Source organism: Brachycentrus maculatus, unplaced genomic scaffold (genome assembly GCF_059751285.1).
Source record: "Brachycentrus maculatus isolate JH-2025_06_01 unplaced genomic scaffold, ASM5975128v1 h1tg000657l, whole genome shotgun sequence".
Taxonomy (NCBI): Eukaryota; Metazoa; Arthropoda; class Insecta; order Trichoptera; family Brachycentridae; genus Brachycentrus; species Brachycentrus maculatus.
The window spans coordinates 389790-411682 of NW_028281392.1; the positions used below are offsets into that span (position 1 = coordinate 389790).

Here is a 21893-nt window from a genome sequence, read left to right on the forward strand (position 1 = left end):
ACTGTAATATGGCGCTGGAATAAATTTGATTCTATTTTAGCAGATAAACAGTGCGCTGAAAGAGTTTCTGCATGTTTTTATCATTTTCAATGCGTTTTCCGGAATGAACATATAAACAGAATGTCAGAAGACACACTTCCATGTATTGCCCTTCAAGGTAACCGTGAAGGACGCAGACCCCCAGGCAGACCTCCGAAAAGATGGAAAGACAGCTGGGAGTCAACATTTCGAGAGTGACATGCGGAGGCATAAACAGATCCCTAGGATATACAAAAAGAAGATCTTCAATAGAGATAAAGGTGCGGTTACGAAAAATATTAATGTTGAAAACTGGGCATCGAGTTTGGGAATCTACGCCCTACATATGATATCGATATGCCAAGTATGACAACTACATTTTCTCATATCTGCGCTTTAAAAATCACACTTGTTAGATTTTTTGTCTTTAACTTTCAGCCTAAAGGAGGTAAATTAAGGTCAGCACACATTTGTTTATAATATAATTTATTGTAATTATGTAATAAAATGACATGTGGAATTCGTGACTTCGAATGAGGTGACTAAAATCATTTCTAGTAAAATCCTTTTAAAAATGCACAAGAAATTCAAGCAGGCCGTATGGAAGCGCAAATTTCGAGATAATCAAAAGATCTAGGAGCGTCTTCCGATTTAAGCGTTTTGGTCCAGTTATCAGAGAGGTGGAAGCAATCTTTCTTGAGGTAAAGTTTGTCTAAATTGCTTTGGTCAGAGTGCGTCGTTCTTTCGAACCTCGCGCATCGATAGATGTCGAGCGGGAGATGAGATTTGAGTTCGTAAATATATTTGCGGGAGACGCTGTGCGGGCCGACGTACTGGACGCAGCCGAACACTTCCCCGGGAGGGACCACTCGCAAGTGCACCGTGAACAGCTTGTCGAAGGCCAGGATGATCCAGACGTGGGAGGTCAGCTTTCTGTAGAAGTCGTGGTTGATGGGGATGTGCAGAGTGTGCTTGGGTCCTCGGCGGAGCATCTCTGCGTGGGAGTCGCCATAGTGCAGCATGAGCAGGTCCAGCTTGGAGGTCCAGCGCGGGGTGCAGAAGGGGTTGAGGCAGGTGTACAGCCTCTGCGGACAGTTGGCTTCGTGCTCCCTCTTGTCTCTCAGCCCCACCATCGTAGCGCATCCGGAGTTGCTGTTCTTACACGGATACTTCAGTTTTTCCGCAACCTGCAAGTGTAAATCCGCATTACTTTCTGTATAAATCATCACTGCCGAGATTTCAAAGGACCAAAGTTGATAAACCAAACTTTGCCGTTGTCACTATCAAGTATTTTACAACATTTTGAGTGTGTCCAAATACTTGTTCACAAAATCTGGATTATCTCCAATTACAGGAGTTATTTTCATATTATTTTTTTTTTTTTTGACATCTCATCAAAGATGAAGAAGAATATGGAAGTCTGGGCATTTACGGGGCTTACGACCGTCATAGGCTGGTTTGAGTGATCACTTTACACACGTGTAACATTCACCAATTCTACCCATTATTGACAACCACACTACTCAAATTCTTGGAAGTTCTATATATATGAACCAATTTAGAAACCTTGTTCATGAATCACTAAAACTTCACTAGAGACATCTATTGATGAGATGTAAAGAAGCTTTTTATTAAGCAGAAACTCTTATATTAGTATGTGAGATCCGAATCCCGGATTATAATCACACACATGAGAAACGCCAGAAAATACCATTTTCATTTTTATTATTAAGCTTATAATTTGACCAGATAATTTATTTACAACATTTTGAGTGTGTCCAAATACTTGTTCACAAAATCTGGATTATCTCCAATTACAGGAGTTATTTTCATATTATTTTTTTTTTTTGACATCTCATCAAAGATGAAGAAGAATTGAATTATATATAGAACTTCCAAGAATTTGAGTAGTGTGGTTGTCAATAATGGGTAGAATTGGTGAATGTTACACGTGTGTAAAGTGATCACTCAAACCAGCCTATGACGGTCGTAAGCCCCGTAAATGCCCAGACTTCCATATTCTTCTTCATCTTTGATGAGATGTCAAAAAAAAAAAAAAATAATAATAATAATATCAAGTATTTTGGTTTATAGTTCTTTCGCTCCACTCCACTTTTTCCGATCATATCAGAGATATGATCGGAAAAACACACGGCATTTTGGAGCAGCACTGAGGATGTGCCGCACTGTGGCTCAGATGACGGCGAATTACGAGCTACAATATATGAGGCCGTCAGCGTAAAAGTGGCCTAAGCCAGAAGCTAGAAATGCAGTATGAAAATAATGGGGTTTGTATAATCATGAACTTTAAATCCATGTACATATATTATGTTGTATTTGATTTGTTCATTTGATCATCTGTTGAAGATTGATTGAAACAAGGATAGGTCGATTTTGCATTAAATTTTAGCAAGTTTTAAAAAATTTGCAGTAGGTAAGTCAGGATATATGAAAAATTGGATGTTAGGCCACTGACAGCCTCATATGATTTCAATACAAATATGAACTGGGGTCTTTTGGTGGCCCGCTTCGGATCCCGTGTAATTTTTGGATGACCAGTACGGGAAAGGTTAAACAAAAAAAAAATAGCAAAGCCGTTACCTTTTCCATGGCCAAGTTCCGGCTGGAGGTCAGGTTGGCTCTGCAAGTGGGGCAGGTGGAGATGCGCTTGCGGCAGGGCCGGCACAGCAGGTGGCCGCGCTGGCACTGGTAGATGGGCGGGGCCGCCACCTCCCAGCAGACTGGGCACTCCAGCAGGCCCAGGAGTGCCTATTAATATATGTGTATTCATAAAAATCTCAAAAGAAAATAATGAAATCATCAGACAGAGGAAAACTTGACACAATCAGGTATGTCAAATACTTGAAAGCAGTCTCGTTAGGAGTTGAAATAATTGACGGGTATGTATGAGGAGATGCATGAATGTAGAAGTGGCGAAGAATGTTTGCCTGCCACGAAGCAGCGTGACGAGTAGTTGGTTTATATCGAGTTGACACACCAATATTCTTAAATATTTCAAATTGACAAATTTGAAAAAAAAAATAATACAAACCAATTCGCGGTAATACTCTAAAACAGATGAACGATGTTTTACCGTACTTACAAATTCACATGAACCTTTACAGCAGTGCTCCGCAAGCGGTGTGCCGTGGCACACTGGTGTGCCGCGAGCCGGATACAGGTGTGCCGCGGTCAAATTAATGTATTTGACATTTTATGATTATGCATCATATCGGCGTGCCCTACGTAAAGTGCTCTAACTAAATTATTATCAATTTTGAGATATTTGGTGTATATTATCTACTGACCATTATCTACAAATACAAACAAAGAAATAATATATAAAATTAATTGCGCCTAGTTTTCAGGCGTATAAGACGCTATCAACATCGAGTTTTCGGAATGAACGGAACTCCTAAAACGCTAACTACTTAATTTTGACAAAACATAAAGATTTAAAACGATTTAATACATTATATTATCGTGTTTTTTAATGTATTACAATTTCAGATAAAACCGTTAATTAATAAAAAAAATACGTTGAAAAAATCTTCTAAGCTCTCTGCTGTAAAGTAACAGATTTACAGATAGAGTACTTTACGTAGGGGCCGTTGATATATTTAATACACAATGACAAATTAATTTTAATGATTTTGTTTTTTTTCGAAATGTAGTAAAGAATGATTATTTTAACAAAATAATTTTTGATGGTCTATATTTTTTAGCTTTTGGTGTGCCGCAAAATTCTAGGAAGAATTTTGGTGTGTCGTAGGTGGGAAAAGGTTGCGGAGCACTGCTTTACAGGAGTATGGACGTAAATGAAAGTTGATGCGAATTTTCCTCAAAGAAGTATCGACTTTAAAGTACGTCTGTCAGTTGGTATGATGTAATTTGTATACCAATGACATCTGTTGATATTTTTATGTAATTTTGTCATAAAATAATGGTGAGTTTTATTTATATTTTTACATAATTTCTGTCTTCGTAACACATAGATTTCACGAAAAAATCAATTCTAAGGAGGCTTATCCACTACCCGGAATTTTACAGTCCGGCTGCTCGGTTTTTAATAAAAGCGACTACAACATTTTAGCGTGATCGAAGTTACGAGCAACGTGTTCACGCATCGATCAAGAGCACCAATCCGAAGAAAGATGGACAAAAGCACAACCCAATCCAAGCCAATCGTCGTTTTAAAATGCTAACTGAAGTGCCGGACGGTAAAATTCCGTGCAGTGCACAAACGCCCTAATAGGTTTTTTTTACATAATTTCTACATATCGCTCACTCCTTTCAAGAACGTTATAAATCAAAAAACTTGATTATTCAGGAGAACGTTTTTAAAGTTTAAAAATATAATACAATGTATTAAAAATAGATATCAAGCCACTTATTGAACTTTTTACTGTGCAACAGATCTTTTTAAGTAAAATCTGAAGGTTTTTTCTCCATTTGAAAAATATTTAGTGTATTTAAAAAAATAATAAAAACAATACATTTTCTTCAAAATGCAAAAACAACACTTTCTGCCCTGTAGCGGGTAAATATTAAGTTAAAAATATGCCTCTTTTGCTGGGATATAGTACATTTTCTGGGCATTCCGAAAACACGCACACCTGAAAATTGACGATTTTTGATTTATGACGTTCTTGAAAGGAGTGAGCGATATCTTCAAATACCTGGATTTCATGATTTTTTTTTTGCATGTAAAGAGAAGCTACTCCCCAGAGAAAGTTGGACGATGAATTATTTTGCTCCCGGAAAGGTTAACAGTAGTCAAGTGGTCAGAACACTCTGTACACACATTGTATCACTATATCTCTTATACTAATACGCGTGAAAGTTTTGGCGTGTGTGAAAGAATCATGAAGAACAAATTACCTCATTTAGACTTCCATCTTGACTTTGTTGAAAATCTAGAAAAAAAGTACATATTTAATTATTGGTTTAAGTGATCACTTTAAACACTGTGCGTCATTTTTCATTGCACATGCATCTATCTGTATGAATAAAAATGTAAATATGTATTTATTTGTTCAAAATCTCGAAAATTTCAGTATTGTTCCCTAAGATTTTACAGATTGCTTTGAAATTTTTACACAATGTTGCATTAGAATACTATCTATATAAATTGAAATGTGGCAGGGTTCTTACTTAGGACAGATAAAATTGTTTTAATTTATTAAAATAACAGATTTGTTGACAGCAATGTCGGCGCCATCTGTTGAATATAACAGCGATACATACAATACTAAATATTTATCATGGTGGACAGCATGCTTCTCGACAGCTGTACTCTCTCATGTAGAGATACCTGAGAAACTTCTTTTGGACTTTCTGTACCATAAGAGAGTACCCCCCAAATCATCGAGCCACTCTCGAGTCTGCTTCGCACCAAGGAGACCCAGTGCACCCGCGATATGTTGCAAGTAACAACATCAAACAAACAAACTTCATGGGTGACATCTAGGCTTAAACTTGGTCAGTTGGCAGAAACCTTTGTTGACCCCCCCCTTCCCGGCGTTGTGTGCCTAGTACACATTGCTTCTAATAACCATCAATATCTCTATAAATATAATAAATACAAGGCTAAGATTTTAGGTATTCCTCCATAACATATATACCCATTGATTTAAAAAATAATATTAATATTAATAAGGGTTTACCGGGTACATCGGAGGTATTTTGTGAATATCGGAAACAAATTCGCGTATAAACAGCGCGTGAAGAGTGTACGGGAACCGCGACACTATATTCGCATCTCACTCTTGCATACTTGCACTGTGCAAGCTTGAGGAGCTCAAAGCTCATTATTCTCTGGCTAGAGCGGCAGTAGCTTTTGGGCTTCCGACGAGAGTGGACCTATGCTTGTTCCGCGAGCGTTGTCAGATTTTTTTTTATGTTTTCAGCAAATAAATCTAAATTATTATAATTTTTTACTTCATTTATAATTAGTTAAGGGAATTAGCTATGAATGTCCGTATTTTTCTGATTTAAAATAATTTTTGATTGTGTAGTGACTATCCAACACCGGGACGCGCTTTTTATTTTAGCACCCGAAGGAAAAAGGTCGATGCAGGGGTTCCCAAAGTGTGCGCCGTAGAAAGTAAAGAGGGGCGCCGAGAATCATTATCTGAAACCACAAATATTCTCGTGTACCTATAAAGCAACAATTTCTATTTTGAGTGCTTGCATCTTTCCACCCAACTACTACATATTATTGTAGGTACCTATTTCTTTTGATTATAATATTAATACAGTAGTCACTATACCTATTCCAAATAGTAGGACGCCGTGACAAAATACTAAACTTGTAAGTGCGCCGCAGGCTGAAAAATATTGGGAGCCCCTGGGTTAATGCATACAAGATTCTTTTCTAAATTATTTCACATTTGGAAGTATAGATTTTTAGATTGTTTCACATTCCTATACACAGGACCAACCTGCCGATGGTTATGCCTGTAGGAAGAGCTACCGCTATGTTGAACAATATCACATTGGATATTGATCTGTTCCATGTGTCCGAAGGAGTTTTCCGAAGCGGGATTCTTCTACACCTTTAAGTCTTCTTGCTTACTTTTAATATATTAAATCCCTTACCGCACCCCAATGGTGCATAGGGCACTGCTTCATATAAACGCAGTGTTATCTCGATCGATTACACATGAAGGAAAGGTGATCAGCCCTCCACTTCAGGTACCAGTCCAGTGTAATATTGAATAAATATTAGAGTGAAAAAATCACTTATATTTATTAAACCCCCTGGGAATCGGGAACCCGGGACCTCCAGAACGGTAGCCGAGCATGCTGACCATTACACTACGGAGGCGGACTTTTAATATAGCCTTGAATATTGTTTGTTATGTATATATTATTTTTTTGTTGAATAAATTGAAATTAAAATTGAAATTGAAAATTATAGCAACGGAATGTATTCAAAAATCAATCCCTATATCTTACCATCTTTGTCCTTGGTAATTGGAGGTTTTGATTCCTTGGTGGGCAGACTATTCGATCGTTCTACTGAACTACTTGTGCCATTTTCTAAAGCATTACCGCCGCTTTCCTTAAAAATAAAATATTAAAATCAAACAAAAATGTATTTGAAAAAAAAAACTCATGTTAAGGGAAATTTTCAGTTTCTAACCAAATGGTGCAGAGGCCACTGCATCATATAGAAACAGTGTTATCTTGATGGTTAAATACGTAAAGGAAAGGTGATCAGCCCAGCGCTTTAGGTATCAAAAATGTATTTATTTATTGATTTGCCGTTTAATTTGTAGGACTCCATTTTAATTTATGTAATAATTTTTAAATTAAACACAGATTTTTTGAGTCTACTAAGTTGTATTTTACTAACAAAAACACATGAAAATAAAATACAACTTGGTAAACTCAAAAAATCTGTTTGATTAAAAAATTAATACATAAATAAAAATGTACATGAAAAAAAAAGTCACGTTAAGGAAATTTTCAGTTTATGACCCTTGTCTGCACCCGATGGTGCATAGGGCACTGCATCGTATAGAAGCAGTGTTATCTTGATCGTTAAATACGTGAAGGAAAGGTGACCAGCCCCACTCTTCAGGTATTAGGGTAACACGAAATAAATATCAGAGTGAAAATCACTCAAATTTATTTTGAGTGCCCTGGGAATCTAACCCGGGACGTCCAGCACGGTAGCCAAACGCGCTGACCACTACACTACGCTAAGCATCAGAGGAAATAAAAAAGAAAAATGATAAAAACCTGAGGTTCCGTTTTAGCTTGTGACGCCAATGAGGAAGATGGGGGCTCATCTAAAATCAATATAAAATATTGAATGGATCTTTGTCAGACGGGAGGAATATCTAATTTAACATACTCAACCTATAAAGGATTGTATTAGACTCCTTTTGTGTTTAAAACAGCCGATGTAATTAATATTTTCATTCATCATTTTCTTTTGGAAAATTCGTCTTCGAAAAAACGTTATTTTCGTAAATTGGCAATGAATGACGTCACAGAAACGTAGGAGTTATTTTAATATTGGTAACATTACTAAATTATTGGCAGCTCTATTTGTTGATGTCTATGGTCCACCCTCCCACCCCCTCCCCGCTCCCCTCATATTTGCATAACACAAATGGAAGTGTAAACAAACAATCCAGACTACTACTACAGTAGAATCGCGATATAAGTAATCGCGATATATCGAAAAATGACATATATCGAAAAAAAAAAACCGAATTTATTCCCTAAAACTAATTTTTCATACAAAAATGCATTTATATAACGAAATCCCGTTATTATGTATAACAAAATCACTTTTGTCCCGTACGAAAAAGTGCCAATACATTTAAGTAAATTTATAACAAATAAAAAATGTTATGATAAAAATATTTCAAAGCCGCGCCGCCACGGCGCCGCGCGGAAATAAAAAATATTCAAGCCGCGCCGCCGCACCATATGCGGATGGTTTTATGGCGATTTTTAAAAGTAATTCAATACAATATCCCATCAGCTTGAGTAATTAGTAATTAGAGTCAATGAGTCAGTGAAATGATTTACTTTAGCAATAATAATTCTTTAGTTGTGTCGCCTTCATTCAAAATCCGCTAGATCCAGTTTTATAAGATTTTAAAATAAATACTCTATCGGAATGCCAGTTGTGGTTTTTATTGTTCAAAATTTTTAAATACTTGAAAACCCCGCTAAAAAATACTTAAAAACAGCGTTGTATTTCAAATTCCGATATATTCATGAAACTTGCCTTCTGACCCATATCGGAATCAGAGAGCGGAGATAGGTCAAAAGTTAAGATGACGTCATTATCGATTTGGTCTCGTGTTTTTTTTTGAGTACTGAAAAACTTTCCAAAAAAATGGGAAAATTCTCTATTTTAAAATATTTTATGTAAAGATAGACAAATCTTTGAAACATAAATGTTATCCGGAGAATTTGGATTTTTTTTGTAAAATCGACTTATATGGATCTGGCGAATTTTGAAAGTGGGCGACGTAGTTATAATCTCTCTTCTTATTTCAATGAAATTATTTCTGTAGGCCATAAAAATTCTCAAGTATATTCTCTCCCATAACCAGTCCACCTGCTTATCTCAATGGTGGACAATAATAATTCTCAAATTACAATCCATCTTTTTATCTCAATGAAATGATTATGTTGACAATAATAATCCTCAAATTGCATCCATCTTTTATCTACATCGTAAGGGCATTTGTCCACTACACGGAATAATTTTACCGTCCGTCCGACACGTCAGTTTGCGTTTTAAAACGACGATTTTACGATCGAATTTACGCGCAACGTGTTCACGCACCGATCAAAAGCTCCGATCCGAAGAAAGATGGACAAAAGCACAAGCCAATCCAAGCCAATCGTCATTTTAAAACGCTAACTTACATGCCGGACAGTAAAATTACACGGAATTTCGGGTAGTGGACAAGCGCCCTAAGTGGGGCGTAGTGTCGGGTAAGACAATCTGCACACTATTGGACTAGCGGAGTAACGTGTTACGACGTACGACATGCACGCATACTTACAAAGCACGCCACACGCGCAAACACAGAAACGTTTGTGTATTTTTACGATTTTATGTTAGGATTTGATTCCTGATTTTTTTACAAATTATTTATTTCCGTCGCTGCAAATGAATGACATTATGAATAACATTTACCAGACCCAACATTACAAAATTGTTTTATTTAAACTTTAAATATGGCCAATAAAAGCAACTAGGAATATTAAATATGACGGACAATTTGGACAAATACGAATTTGTCCGTTTTATACGGATTTTGAAGGAATAAAGAGATCAAACGGAATTTGAAGGATTATAACGGAATTTTAACGGATTTTAGGAAATTTTTAGCGACGGCGAAAAAAAATTCATCGCGTAAATTTTGGAAAAAAAAAATTTTTCGCCGTCTCGTAATTTCGCAATTTCGTAATTTCGCAATCTCAATATCGAAAACTACTCTTTGACGTCTGACAACACTGGCCGTCAGTAGCGCGCAAGCCGTTCTCGTTCTCGGCTTTGGCGACTACTTGTGATATTATTATTATTATATTTGATGTTATTATTCTCCTTTTTAGATACATATTTACCAGACCCAACATTACAAAATTGCTATATTTCAACTTTAAATATGGCCAGTAAAAGCAACTATGAATATTTACATTTTTCCTGTTTTAAAATCACATTCTCATATTGTGTACAAAATACATACGAGTATCATCGATTCCCGCGGCACTTTTATCACCGTAAGGTTAATAAGAAAACTAATGAAAATATGTAGATATTCAGTTCCCTATGGCCCCCTTCCTCCTTTGTTTGCAGAACTTGCGATCTTTTTGAAAAGCCGCGCAACATTTTTTGCAACGGCGCGCAACATATACATACTAAGTATGATTTAAAAAAATTCGTTATATGTGGGAATTCGTTATTACGAATTAATATTTTTTGGTCCCTTGGATTTCGTTATATCGCGATTCTACTGTATTACAACTCAACAACCCTGAATATTTAGACTGTTTTTCTGAGTAAACGGCAGCTCAAACGCCACACAGTGTACATATTTGGCAAGTTTTCATAATATCCTTTATACCTGTACACAAAAAATATACTTTTTTTTGGTTTTTTATTTTTATTTTTAAATCACGGCCTGCTGGGCACGGCCATATTAATACCTTCCGACATTGAAAGGGTTCAAACAAAGAACACTAACCATCGTGGAATTAAATTTCAGTACTATATTCCAACATACTCATATGTCATACAGATTTCATGAGGAGCGTCTGTATTCAACAAAGTTTACTTAGGATCAGTTCTGAAAACTTACTAACTAAATAATCATCACGCTGCTTCCGTGCACGGGTAGGCACAGAGAATAGAACGCCATACCACCCTGTTTTTGTAAAAATTCTTCGCCTCTCCCACATTCATGCATCTCCTCGTACATACCGGCTGATTATTTCGACTCCCGACCCTGCCGATTTCAAGTATTTGACGTACCTGATTGTGCCAAGTTTTCTTCGGTCTTCCTCTGCTTCTTTTTCCAACTATATTTGCCTCATAAATTTGTTAAACCATTCTTTCCTCACTCATACGTTCTACATGTCCAAACCATCTCAACACGCCTTTCTTAATTTTATCGAAGCCTTGCATTCTATCCTTATTTCACCATTCGAACATCTATCAGACAGGCGCCGTGGCATAGTTGGGTAGATGCTCAGCTGCAAAACTGGCGTTGCAGGTTCGATTCCCGCCCATTGCAAAATGAATTCAAGATTTATTTTCAATTGGTCTTTTTGATGTATTTGGGTGTTTTTGATGTTTTTTTCAAATTTACCTTTTTCAAAAACCCTCATCTGCACCCAATGGTGCGTAGGGCACTGCATCATATAAACGCAGTGTTATCTTGATCATGACCACATGAAGGAAAATATTGAATAAATATTAGAGTGAAAAAATCACTTGTATTTATTAAACCCCCCTGGGAATCGAACCCGGTACCTCCAGTACAGTAGCCGAGCATGCTGACCATTGCACTACGGAGGCTGACACACATTTACCTTCCCTATCCTTACTATCCTACCTGCAGACAAGCATCTAAAATAGACGCTTTGCTGGTTATTCCTTTAAAAGAAAAATAATAAATAAAAAATTAAATAAACCGTTTTCCCGCACTGAGGGATCGCATTTCAACTGCATTCAAGACTAAATGACAAAGCAGACGCTTTCATACTCCTTTTGCCAACTCCATGCTTCGCTTCCATACAGATTATTCGCTTCCATACATATTCCGATAAAGATAAAAGATAAGTTCATCACCTTCACACAAGCCTTGTGAAGAGCCGGGAAAAAAGTACAATAAATTTCTTTCCAGACCTTCAGCCATGGGAAAGTCTTCCGGAATTTCTTGGTTCGGCGGAGTGTCGTCGCTAAATCTATTTTCTACATTGGCGGGAAGTTGGGAGGTTGAAGCGGAATGCTGCATTTCTGCTATGGTCGCCATTAATTCCTGAGAACTCTCCAGCTCCTGAAATATAAGCTGTCTGAATTAAATCATCGCGTATTAGGGTGCGTACAGCATTAAGCTTTATTATACAGTAGAACCGCGATATTGACATTGTGTAGGGTTGTGGACCCGTGGTTAGTGTCGCGGACTCTTATGTCAGAGTTTCTCGGTTCGAACCCACTCTACTACAATTTGATACCTATTTCTAATAATGAGCCGCTTAGGCTCACAGAAATAGTATGATTTTGAAATATTTGTGTAAATAATATTAACACAAATATTTCTTTTATTTTAAAAAAATTTAAAAAAAAAGATATAGCGAAAAATGACATATATCGAAAAAAAACGAAATTTACTCCATAAAAGCAATTTTTCATACAAAAATGTATTTATATAAATGCATTTATGTATGAAAAATAATCCCCTAAAATGTATAACAAAATCATTTTTGTCCCGTACGAAAAAATGCCAATACATTTACGTAAATTTATAACTAAGTGCAAAATAAAAATATTATTTTGCACTTAGGAAGCCGCGCCGTTGGGAAGGCTAACGGCGCGCGGATGTCTGTCGGCACTCAGAATTGTCAAAGCTTCTATCATGTCGAATGTACCAAAATTCAGAAAATTGAGAATTTTTTTTAAAAATCAGTCAAAATATATCAAATTTGTAGCGTAATTCAAACGATGAATGCGGTAAAATGGCGATAGAGAAACGATCAATGTAATCTATTTTTGTATGAAATGAATTGGGGAAGAAACACCGACATCCGGAGCATGTGTAAGACGGAGGATATCGTGAGGTGGGGAATACAACGAAGGCGATACTGGAACGAGACTTCCACGTATTGCCCTTCAAGGAAACCCTGAAGGACGCAGACCCCTAGGCAGATCTCCAAGAGGATGGAAAGATAGCTGGGAGTCAACATCCCAAGAGTGACAGGCGGAGGCACAAACAGATCCTTACGTTGGAGACTGACCGGAGCATTACGTCGTAACGTCACTATGCGAGCATTCAGGCAGTCAGTACACTGAGCCGAGCGCTCCATCCAAAGTTTCTGATGCTCGCCGCGAGCAATGTTACGACGAAATGCTCCGGTCAGTCTCCACCTTTAGGATCTATAAAAAGACGAAGGATTGGGGGTAGAAGAAATAAACGACACATCCGGGAAAAGGATTATTCGAGGAACGATAGATAGAGGTTTAACTGTATATGTACTACGATTCAATAAGAGGGTAATGATATTGGTAAAAAATACTCACTCTACTTAAATTACCGTCATTCTCTAACCACGAATTATTCCCAGAATTTTGGTTGTTGAAGGCAGAAGTATTCCGTCCTCTATACATAGAACTAAAAGAAAAATGAAATACAATTCCAAGTATTATTCGCAAGTGTATACTGTATTGAGTAATTCCTTCTCTGTCCAAGCGGCCAGACTGGAATGGATTACCTCTCCTTGTAAAAAATGCACCCTCTCTAATTACTTTTAAGAAACGTCTGAGACATTACTATCTATCATTAGTATCCTAACTGTCCATCAAACCTCATCCCTTAGTTTTTCTCTCTACCTTTCCCTTCCGGTGTTAAAATAAAACACAATAAAATATTAGCGATATTAAATTGGAAAAATACGGACATTCATAGCTAATTCCCTTAATTAATTATAAATGAAGTCAAAAATTATAATAATTTAGATTTATTTGCTGAAAACATTCAAAAACAATCTAACAACTCTCACGAAACAAGCACAGGTCCACTGTCGGGAGCTGAAGAGCAACTGACCGCTACCTAGAGAACATTGAGCTCTGAGCTCCTCACGCTTACACAGTGCATGTATGCAAGAGTGAGATGCGAATATAGTGTCGCGGTTCCTGCACACTGTTCACGTGCTGTTTATATATATATAATACCTCCCATGTACCCGATAAATTCTGATTATCATTAATATTATTTTTTAAATGAATGCGTAAATATGTTATGGAGAAACACCTAAAATCTTAGCCTTGTATTTATTATATTTATAGAGATATTATGGTATTAGAAGCAATGTGTACTAGGTACACAACACCGGGAAGGGAAGGCTAAACTCCCTTTTTCCTTTGCCTTCCTTATTATCATCACTTTGTAATTTCTGTTTTTTTTTTAATGTTTAAGTACTATCTACCCTCTGATTGCAAACAGCTATATATGGTATCAAACGTTTTGACCAATATCACTAGTCAGTTTTTGGTTGGTTGATAATGCTTTTTAGCAATGAACCCACCCAATGTACTTATTTCTTGTTGGGTAATATATCCAAAATTAAACAAGGTTTATTGGATTTGAATTCTACATTTATTTATGTATATGTTAATACGTAACGCGTTTCGTCTTATTAAGACAAATCCAATAGACTTTATTTTTTGACATCTCATCAAAGATGAAGAAGAATATGGAAGTCTGGGCATTTACGGGGCTGACGACCGTCATAGGCTGGTTTAAGTGATCACTTTACACACGTGTAACATTCACCAATTCTACCCATTATTGACAACCACACTAGTCAAATTCTTGGAAGTTCTATATATATGAACCAATTTAGAAACCTTGTTCTTGAATCACTAGAACTTCACTAGAGACATCTATTGGTGAGATGTGAAGTTCTAGTGATTCAAGAACAAGGTTTCTAAATTGGTTCATATATATAGAACTTCCGAGAATTTGAGTAGTGTGGTTGTCAATAATGGGTAGAATTGGTGAATGTTACACGTGTGTAAAGTGATCACTTAAACCAGCCTATGACGGTCGTCAGCCCCGTAAACGCCCAGACTTCCAAATTCTTCTTCATCTTGGATGAGATGTCAAAAAATAATATGAAAATAACTCCTGTAATTGGAGATCATCCAGATTTTGTGAACAAGTATTTGGACACACTCAAAATGTTGCCAATAAACTTTGTTTAATTTTGGATATATTACCCAACAATTCAATATACAATTCTACCAACTGTCTGCAGTTACAATAAATACTTATTTTAAATAAATAAATATTCAGGTGATACTTACTTCCTCAATTTTTCAAGTTCAGTATAAAATATGTCTATGTTTCTCATTGGTTGGGTTGAATCCTGAGTCGCGGGGTTCCCACCAAAACCATGTCCTGCAAAGCCAAATAAAGTTCAGCACACTAAACTCATTTTTTACACAATTTCCAAATATGTAACACAATGCAAAAACAATAGAAAAAAACACTGAATATTCATTTAACAGTGTATATCAGTAATTTGGAATTATCTTTTTATTTATATTTGAAGCACTAACTTTGTGATTTTCCCTTTTATAATTAACCTTTTAACCGCGTTCACTTTGTTCCTGAGAGACGCCCGTGCGCGGCGGTATTTCGCCGTTTTTTAAATGATTACTTTTATCATGTATTTAGTTAAGAAACGATTTATTTTCCTAAGCAAAAACGTTCAATGGGATTCATTGTGCCTTTTTGGTACTATATAATACACTCGTGTCACATTATTCTTGAAATATATCGTAATATAAACAAATAAGATCGTAACATAAATAAATCAAAGCACGCATCGTGTGTCACTCTTACCCATTGGCGATGCGTAGCGTCGAGTGAGACAGATATAGGGCATGATTATGGCGCGGACTAATTACCGACCGCAAGAAAAATGAGGGATCCGTTCTTTTATTTATCCTTGTGATGTTACAAATTATTAGTCAGATATTTCAACAGATGTCATAAGGCCAAGGATTGACGTATTATTTTATCCAAAGTTCCACACCATGAAAAAATCCCTCCAAGTTGAACTGAGGTTCGAAACTTGGAGTAAAGTAAAAACACAAACGGTTATGTCAGCCGCGTACAGGGAATGTTTTATGAAAACACATACGGTTATGCGAGCCGCGTGGATCTGGTTAAAATGCAACTTTGTTTTAAAATCACTATAAATATTTAGATGGGTTTACACTAGTAGATGGGTCAATAGCTGGGAATTGACATCGCAGGAGACTAATTCCTCTTAAAAACCTGTTTTTAAGAGGAATTAGTCTCCTGCGATGTCAATTCCCAGCTATTGACCCATCTACTAGTGTGGCCTGCCACAAGGCCTACAACAAGATGAAGAAGAAGAAGATAAATATTTTATTATAACTTAATTATAATGTCCACCGGTTTCGAAGCTAACCGCTTCTTTATCAAGACAGATTAATACTAAAACACTATCTACTTAATCTATTACTACTACAAAATTCAAAATGAAATGAAGCCACTTGACATCTACCTAAGCTCCTTTGCCTAACCATCAAAATATTTTGAACCGAGAAACTCTGACTTAAGAGTTCGACAATATATTAACATAATAAAAAATATATATACATACTTGATGTTCCTACATAATCATGGTGCATAAGGACATCAGAAGGGTTTGGGTTTGAAGATACGAGAACTGCAGAATATCCAGTCGCCGCTGATGATGTTCCCTGTCCATCAAGTAGAGAATATAATTTCAATCTTTTGGAAGACATTAAAGAATGCTTCCACGCTGAGTTAAAACTATGGTCTTGGGAATCACCTAAAAAAAACAAAATTGTAAACACAATAACATATTTTTATTTCAATCTCGACTACAGCGCTGATGAAAATACAATTATGTATTCGACCGGATTGGAGGTTATATGTGGAAAGTTCACAAACCACACGCGCATTGGCCGAAAACTATGAACACTTCGAATTTGAAGCCAATAATAATATATACCAGAGAAGGTTTGTCATATAGTGTAGTCATATTTTTAATCTCTACCTGAACTCGATGAATCAGACTGGTCGTCCATGGGGATAATTCTTTTCCAGGATTTCTCCATTCCGTTATTGGACGTCAAAAAAAAAGTCTGCTAACAAATGCAAAAAATGTTATTGTCAAAATAAAATTTTACAGACGTCCAAAAGCGAAATAATTATTGAAAACCATAGTCACCGCAATAAGGCCCACCACTACCGAACAAATCAGAACAAATCGCTGCCATAAGTCATAGATTTGCATAGATTACAGCACTAGAAATATACAGTAGCTGTCAGATGGTAGTGCGTTCGACAAACCAAAAACATTGCTGTGATCATAATTTGAAATTTCTGGATATAAGTACCTACATGATATCTCAGTGCGTTTTGTTTTCAAATGGAGTACGCTTATTCAACTAAATCAAATCAGATAAAAAACACAAACATGGGATCTCTCAAACTGCTTTCTGACGTGACAATGCTCGGGGAGCCATCTTGCCCAACATCTTGGCCATTCTCCAGCCAAAGAAAATCAAGAGGAAGGCGTTACAATATGACCCCGTATCTTTTCTTCGCTTTAGGCTCAGCCCACTCGACGCCTGAGACTGATTGATGATGTTTTGTTTTATTTTTTTATCTATCATTAGCATCATCTCCTTATTTTATCCATGTCTTTATAAGCGCCCTTGAGGTAATATTTTACGAAAATGGCACCATATAAATTATCCAAATTATTATTATCTCTTTATGTGCACGCTACTTCTTACTTTATCACATTGATAAAATAAAATTTACAATGTTGTTTTACCAAAGTACAGCAATAAGTAATTATCAGAGGGTTGAGGGCTGCAATCATAAAAAGGGGCATCACTTTATTCTAAAATCTACTTGGCTCCTCTCATCCCTTTATACTTCGCACCAGTGTAAGTCAGAATAATGAGAAACTAGATACTGCCTGAAAAGATCTTAAAGGTTTAAAAGCTATAAAATATGACTAGCAGACTTCACAATGATACATTTAAAACGAAAAATAAATAAGTAATTTTACGAGGTACTTACCTACCCTATTGCGTACTCACATGCATTGTTATTCCATTTTTGAAATTTATATTCCTCATCAATCATTTTTGCAATTTACATTTCTTTATTGAAATGACGGGATATGAGCGGTTTTGTGATTATACGAATTGTCGATAAAGTAAAATATATAGATAGAAGATATGCTTATTTAATGTTTTATTCATTTTATATTCGTAAACTAATATTTAAAAAAAAAAGTATTTTAACATAAAACAAGAAAATGGTTAAGTTAACAAAGGAGGAAAAAAAGGCACTTAAATTAAAAAAGGCGGAAGATCTAAAAAGAGCTAAAGAAGAGGAAAAAATCCAAAGGAAAAAAGTATGTTCCACATAATAAATTTCAATATATCGAATCTCCAGAATTTTACATTTTGATCTTATTTTTGAACAAGCTAATGTGATTTGTGTGCTTTAGTGTTAAATGAGTGGTTCACCCTATTTAGGTAATTCAGGGTACTTCAAAAGACATCAAAATCCAAGTTACAATGGTCGGATCAATATTTTGTGCTCTTTTTTTTCATTACGTTTAAAATATGAAATACAGTAGAGTATCGGTTATCCGACCTACCGGGGCAATCTCTTCTTTCCTTTACTCGACTGCACGCATTATATTATATTCGACAGTCTTCAGTCCTCAGTACTTACGTAGCTTTTTCGCTGAAGGAAACATCATCTACCAAGCTTTTACTTCTGATGCGTCTGCGAGATTTGGCGGCCAGATTTTTTTTTTTTATCATTTTCCGTGTTATCTGACGTTTTCGCTTATCCCACCTTGCCGTGGCCGGTTTAGGTCGGATAATCGAGACTACTGTAGTATCAATGGATAAATAAAAATACGCTTTTGTATTAGGTTTGGCAACGCTGCAAACCCAATGCTTTCTTTACAGCGTTCCCAATAATAGTTTTGTATGGTTTGTGCATATTGGCTTTGAATATATATTTCTTTAGATATAAAAAATACGCATGCAGCAGAAGTGAAACGTCTTTTAAAATATGGAATAAGAGAGATTTTGATGACAACACTGTCAGAGATGCTGTCTCTCTCTCTCTATCATATATCATAGAGAGGGAGATATATCATTTAAATATTCATTACAATACCATATTTTATCATTTTGACGAATTATATAAATATACATTGTAATTAAGAAACAAACCCTTATCCGCACCCTAATGGTGAATAGGGCACTGCATCATATAAACGCAGTGTTATCTTGATCGTTAACATATGAAGGAAAGGTGATCAACCCTCCGCTTCAGGTACCAGTCCAGGGAAATATAGAATAAATATTAGAGTGAAAAAATTACTCATATTCATTAGACCCCCCTCTGGGAATCGAACCCGGGACCTTCAGAATGGTAGCTGAGCGTGCTGACCATTACACTACGGAGGCGGACAATTGTAATAACAAAAGCACAAATATTGTTACGTCTAATTGATTTTGAAAATTTAAAAAAAAATCTGTTAAAAAAGGTGCCGGAACGCTGTTCCGCCGCGTTACATAGAAAAAAAGCCCTGGTTATACTAGAATAGGCTTTCATACATATTTTTATTTAGAATTTAAGAGTAGGTTTTGTATTACCAAAGTTATAAATGTATTTTAGGATGAAATCAAGAGAGAAGAGGACATGCTCCAGCTTAGCAAATCGAAAATGGACAGATCATGGAGGCATTTTATGATCAATTTGAAATTACCATTTTTTCGCGAAGAGGTTAAGGTAAGCAGATGCACATTTAGATATCAAATGACTTTGGAATCACACAAATGGAGTATTTAATAAAAATGACGCTGTGGAAATTATCCAAAATTATTATTTTCATTATTCCCATACCCTTTCTTCTTCATGGGAATACCTTCATCTGGGAATGAGAAGTCGCGGCATACTTCATAATGGGAATATGAAGAATACCCAGACTTCCCATGCCTTTTCTTCATCATTTGAATACCTTCATCTGGGAATGGGAGGTCTTGACATACTTCATAATGGGAATATTAAGAAAAGCCAGACTTCCCATGCCTTTTCTTCATCATTTGAATACCTTCATCTGGGAATGGGAGGTCTTGACATACTTCATAATGGGAATATTAAGAAAAGCCAGACTTCCCATGCCTTTTCTTCATCATTTGAATACCTTCATCTGGGAATGGGAGGTCTTGACATACTTCATAATGGGAATATTAAGAAAAGCCAGACTTCCCATGCCTTTTCTTCATCATTTGAATACCTTCATCTGGGAATGGGAGGTCTTGACATACTTCATAATGGGAATATTAAGAAAAGCCAGACTTCCCATGCCTTTTCTTCATCATTTGAATACCTTCATCTGGGAATGGGAGGTCTTGACATACTTCATAATGGGAATATTAAGAAAAGCCAGACTTCCCATGCCTTTTCTTAACTAACTAACTAACTAACCATCACGCCGCTTCTCCGCAGTGGTAGGCAGAGAGAATAGAACGCCACACCACTCTGTCTTTGCAAACATTCTTCGCCTCTTTTACGTTCATGCATCGCCTCATACATACCCGCCGATTGTTACGACTCCTAACCTGACCAATTTTTAAGTATTTGGCACACCTGATCTTGCCATGTTTTTCTCGGTCTTCCTCTGCTCCTTTTTCCACTTCGCACATAAATTTGTTTTACCGTTTTTTCTTCACTCATTCGTTCTACATGTCGAAACCATCTCAAAACACCTTTCTTAATTTTATCGATAATGCTTATCTCAGCTTTGCATTCCTTCCTTATTTCACTATTCGCACATCTATCATACATCGTTTTGTCGCACATTCTTCAGGGAGAGATCGCATTTCAACTGCATTCAGTCTACTTTCATCCTTCTTTTGCCAACTTCATGTTTCACTTCCATGCATTAGAGTTGGAACCAGGACTCCGTTGTGCACTGCCAGTTTAGCTTCCGCTGATAGGTTTTTATTTGCTTTAACTGATTTCAGTGCACCATTCACTTTGTTCCCAGCATTCACTCTCCTTTCTATGTCTTTATCAATCGTTTCTTCATCATTTGAATACCTTCATCTGGGAATGGGAGGTCTCGACATACTTCATAATGGGTATATGAAGAAAAGCCAGACTTCCCAAGCCTTTCCACCTTCACGGTAATACCTATCATCCAGGAACGGAAAGTCTGTGCATCAGTCAGGAGTAATTATTTAATTATAATTTGAACAGGCAATTTGGAGTGTTTTTGAGCGTGTGATGGACAAAAAGGATTACCTATTGAAAGAAATGCAGAACCAGATGCGTGAAGCAGAGAGTCAGCAACGACTGAGCTTAGCAGCTTTCAGTGACTCAGTTCACAATCAATTAAGTATGATATTACATATACAATATAATAATATATTAAATCAATTTATACTCCCAGTTAAATTATTATAAATAAATAACTCTTTTTACATCTCAACTGAGATGTCAAAAAATGTAAAAATAGCTCCTCGAACCCTTATCCGCATCCCAATGGTGCATAGGGCACTGCATCGTATAAACGCAGTGTTATCTTGATCTTTAACACACGAAGGAAATGTGATCAGCCCTCCGCTTCAGGTACCAGTCCAGGGTAATATTGAATAAATATTAGAGTGAAAAAATCACTTATATTTATTAGACCCCTCTCTGGGTCGAACTCGGGACTTCCAGAATGGTAGCCGAGCGCGCTGACCATTACACTACGGAGGCAGATACTAAAATAACTCCTAGGCAGATAAAACCCAGAAAGTATTCGGACTCACTAAAAATGTTGAGAGTGGTAGAAATAAGACTACATGACTCCCCAATCTGCAGATTTTGTATGGAGGATAATGAAACACCAAACCACATTCTCAATAACTGTGATGCGCTCGCTCGCAAACAAAGTTATATCCTTGGAGGACCACTACTAGACTCCGAGAAGGCGAAGCTCCTACCACCAAGACAGGTCGTGAGCTACATGGGTCATGTAGGTCTTGAGAGTGAGCTATGATACAGAGGGAGGTCGCAATA

The 21893-nt window shown here is 36.5% G+C and overlaps 1 protein-coding gene and 1 long non-coding RNA gene across 5 annotated transcripts; one reads left to right on the forward strand and one right to left on the reverse strand.

The window, feature by feature from the left end:
- Nucleotides 1-487: 487 nt before the first annotated feature.
- LOC148300774 (uncharacterized) lies at nt 488-17060 on the reverse strand. 4 transcript variants are annotated; one of them, XM_088274313.1, is made up of 11 exons: nt 17011-17060; nt 16837-16924; nt 16417-16608; nt 15086-15179; nt 13301-13391; nt 11852-12059; nt 7768-7817; nt 6979-7084; nt 4900-4934; nt 2620-2787; nt 488-1205 (listed from the first exon to the last, which is right to left on the reverse strand). In XM_088274313.1, exons 2-11 carry the CDS (start codon nt 16895-16897, stop codon nt 606-608), a joined length of 1605 nt encoding a protein of 534 aa, XP_088130439.1. In that variant the 5' UTR covers nt 16898-16924; nt 17011-17060; the 3' UTR covers nt 488-605. The 4 variants fall into 4 exon arrangements, with proteins under 4 accessions (XP_088130439.1, XP_088130441.1, XP_088130440.1 ...); XM_088274315.1 differs by having other exon boundaries at nt 16417-16516; nt 17011-17051; XM_088274314.1 differs by having other exon boundaries at nt 11909-12059; nt 16837-17040.
- A 1048-nt stretch (nt 17061-18108) lies between these two features.
- On the forward strand, nt 18109-21159 carry LOC148300775 (uncharacterized). The gene is made up of 3 exons (XR_015838894.1): nt 18109-18213; nt 19500-19613; nt 21087-21159. It is a non-coding gene; the product is annotated as an uncharacterized LOC148300775 (long non-coding RNA).
- The last annotated feature ends 734 nt before the right edge of the window (nt 21160-21893 follow it).

Bases quoted from the DNA above. Each gene is read 5' to 3' on its own strand.
- LOC148300774 (XM_088274313.1), bottom strand. From the start codon at position 16,897: ATGGAGAAATCCTGGAAAAGAATTATCCCCATGGACGACCAGTCTGAT. The intron at 13,392-15,085 runs GTAAGTATCACC...TTTTTCTTTTAG, and splicing joins GAACTTGAAAAATTGAGGAA to TTCTATGTATAGAGGACGGA. The intron at 2,788-4,899 runs GTAATTTGTTCT...ATATATTAATAG, and splicing joins AAGATGGAAGTCTAAATGAG to GCACTCCTGGGCCTGCTGGA.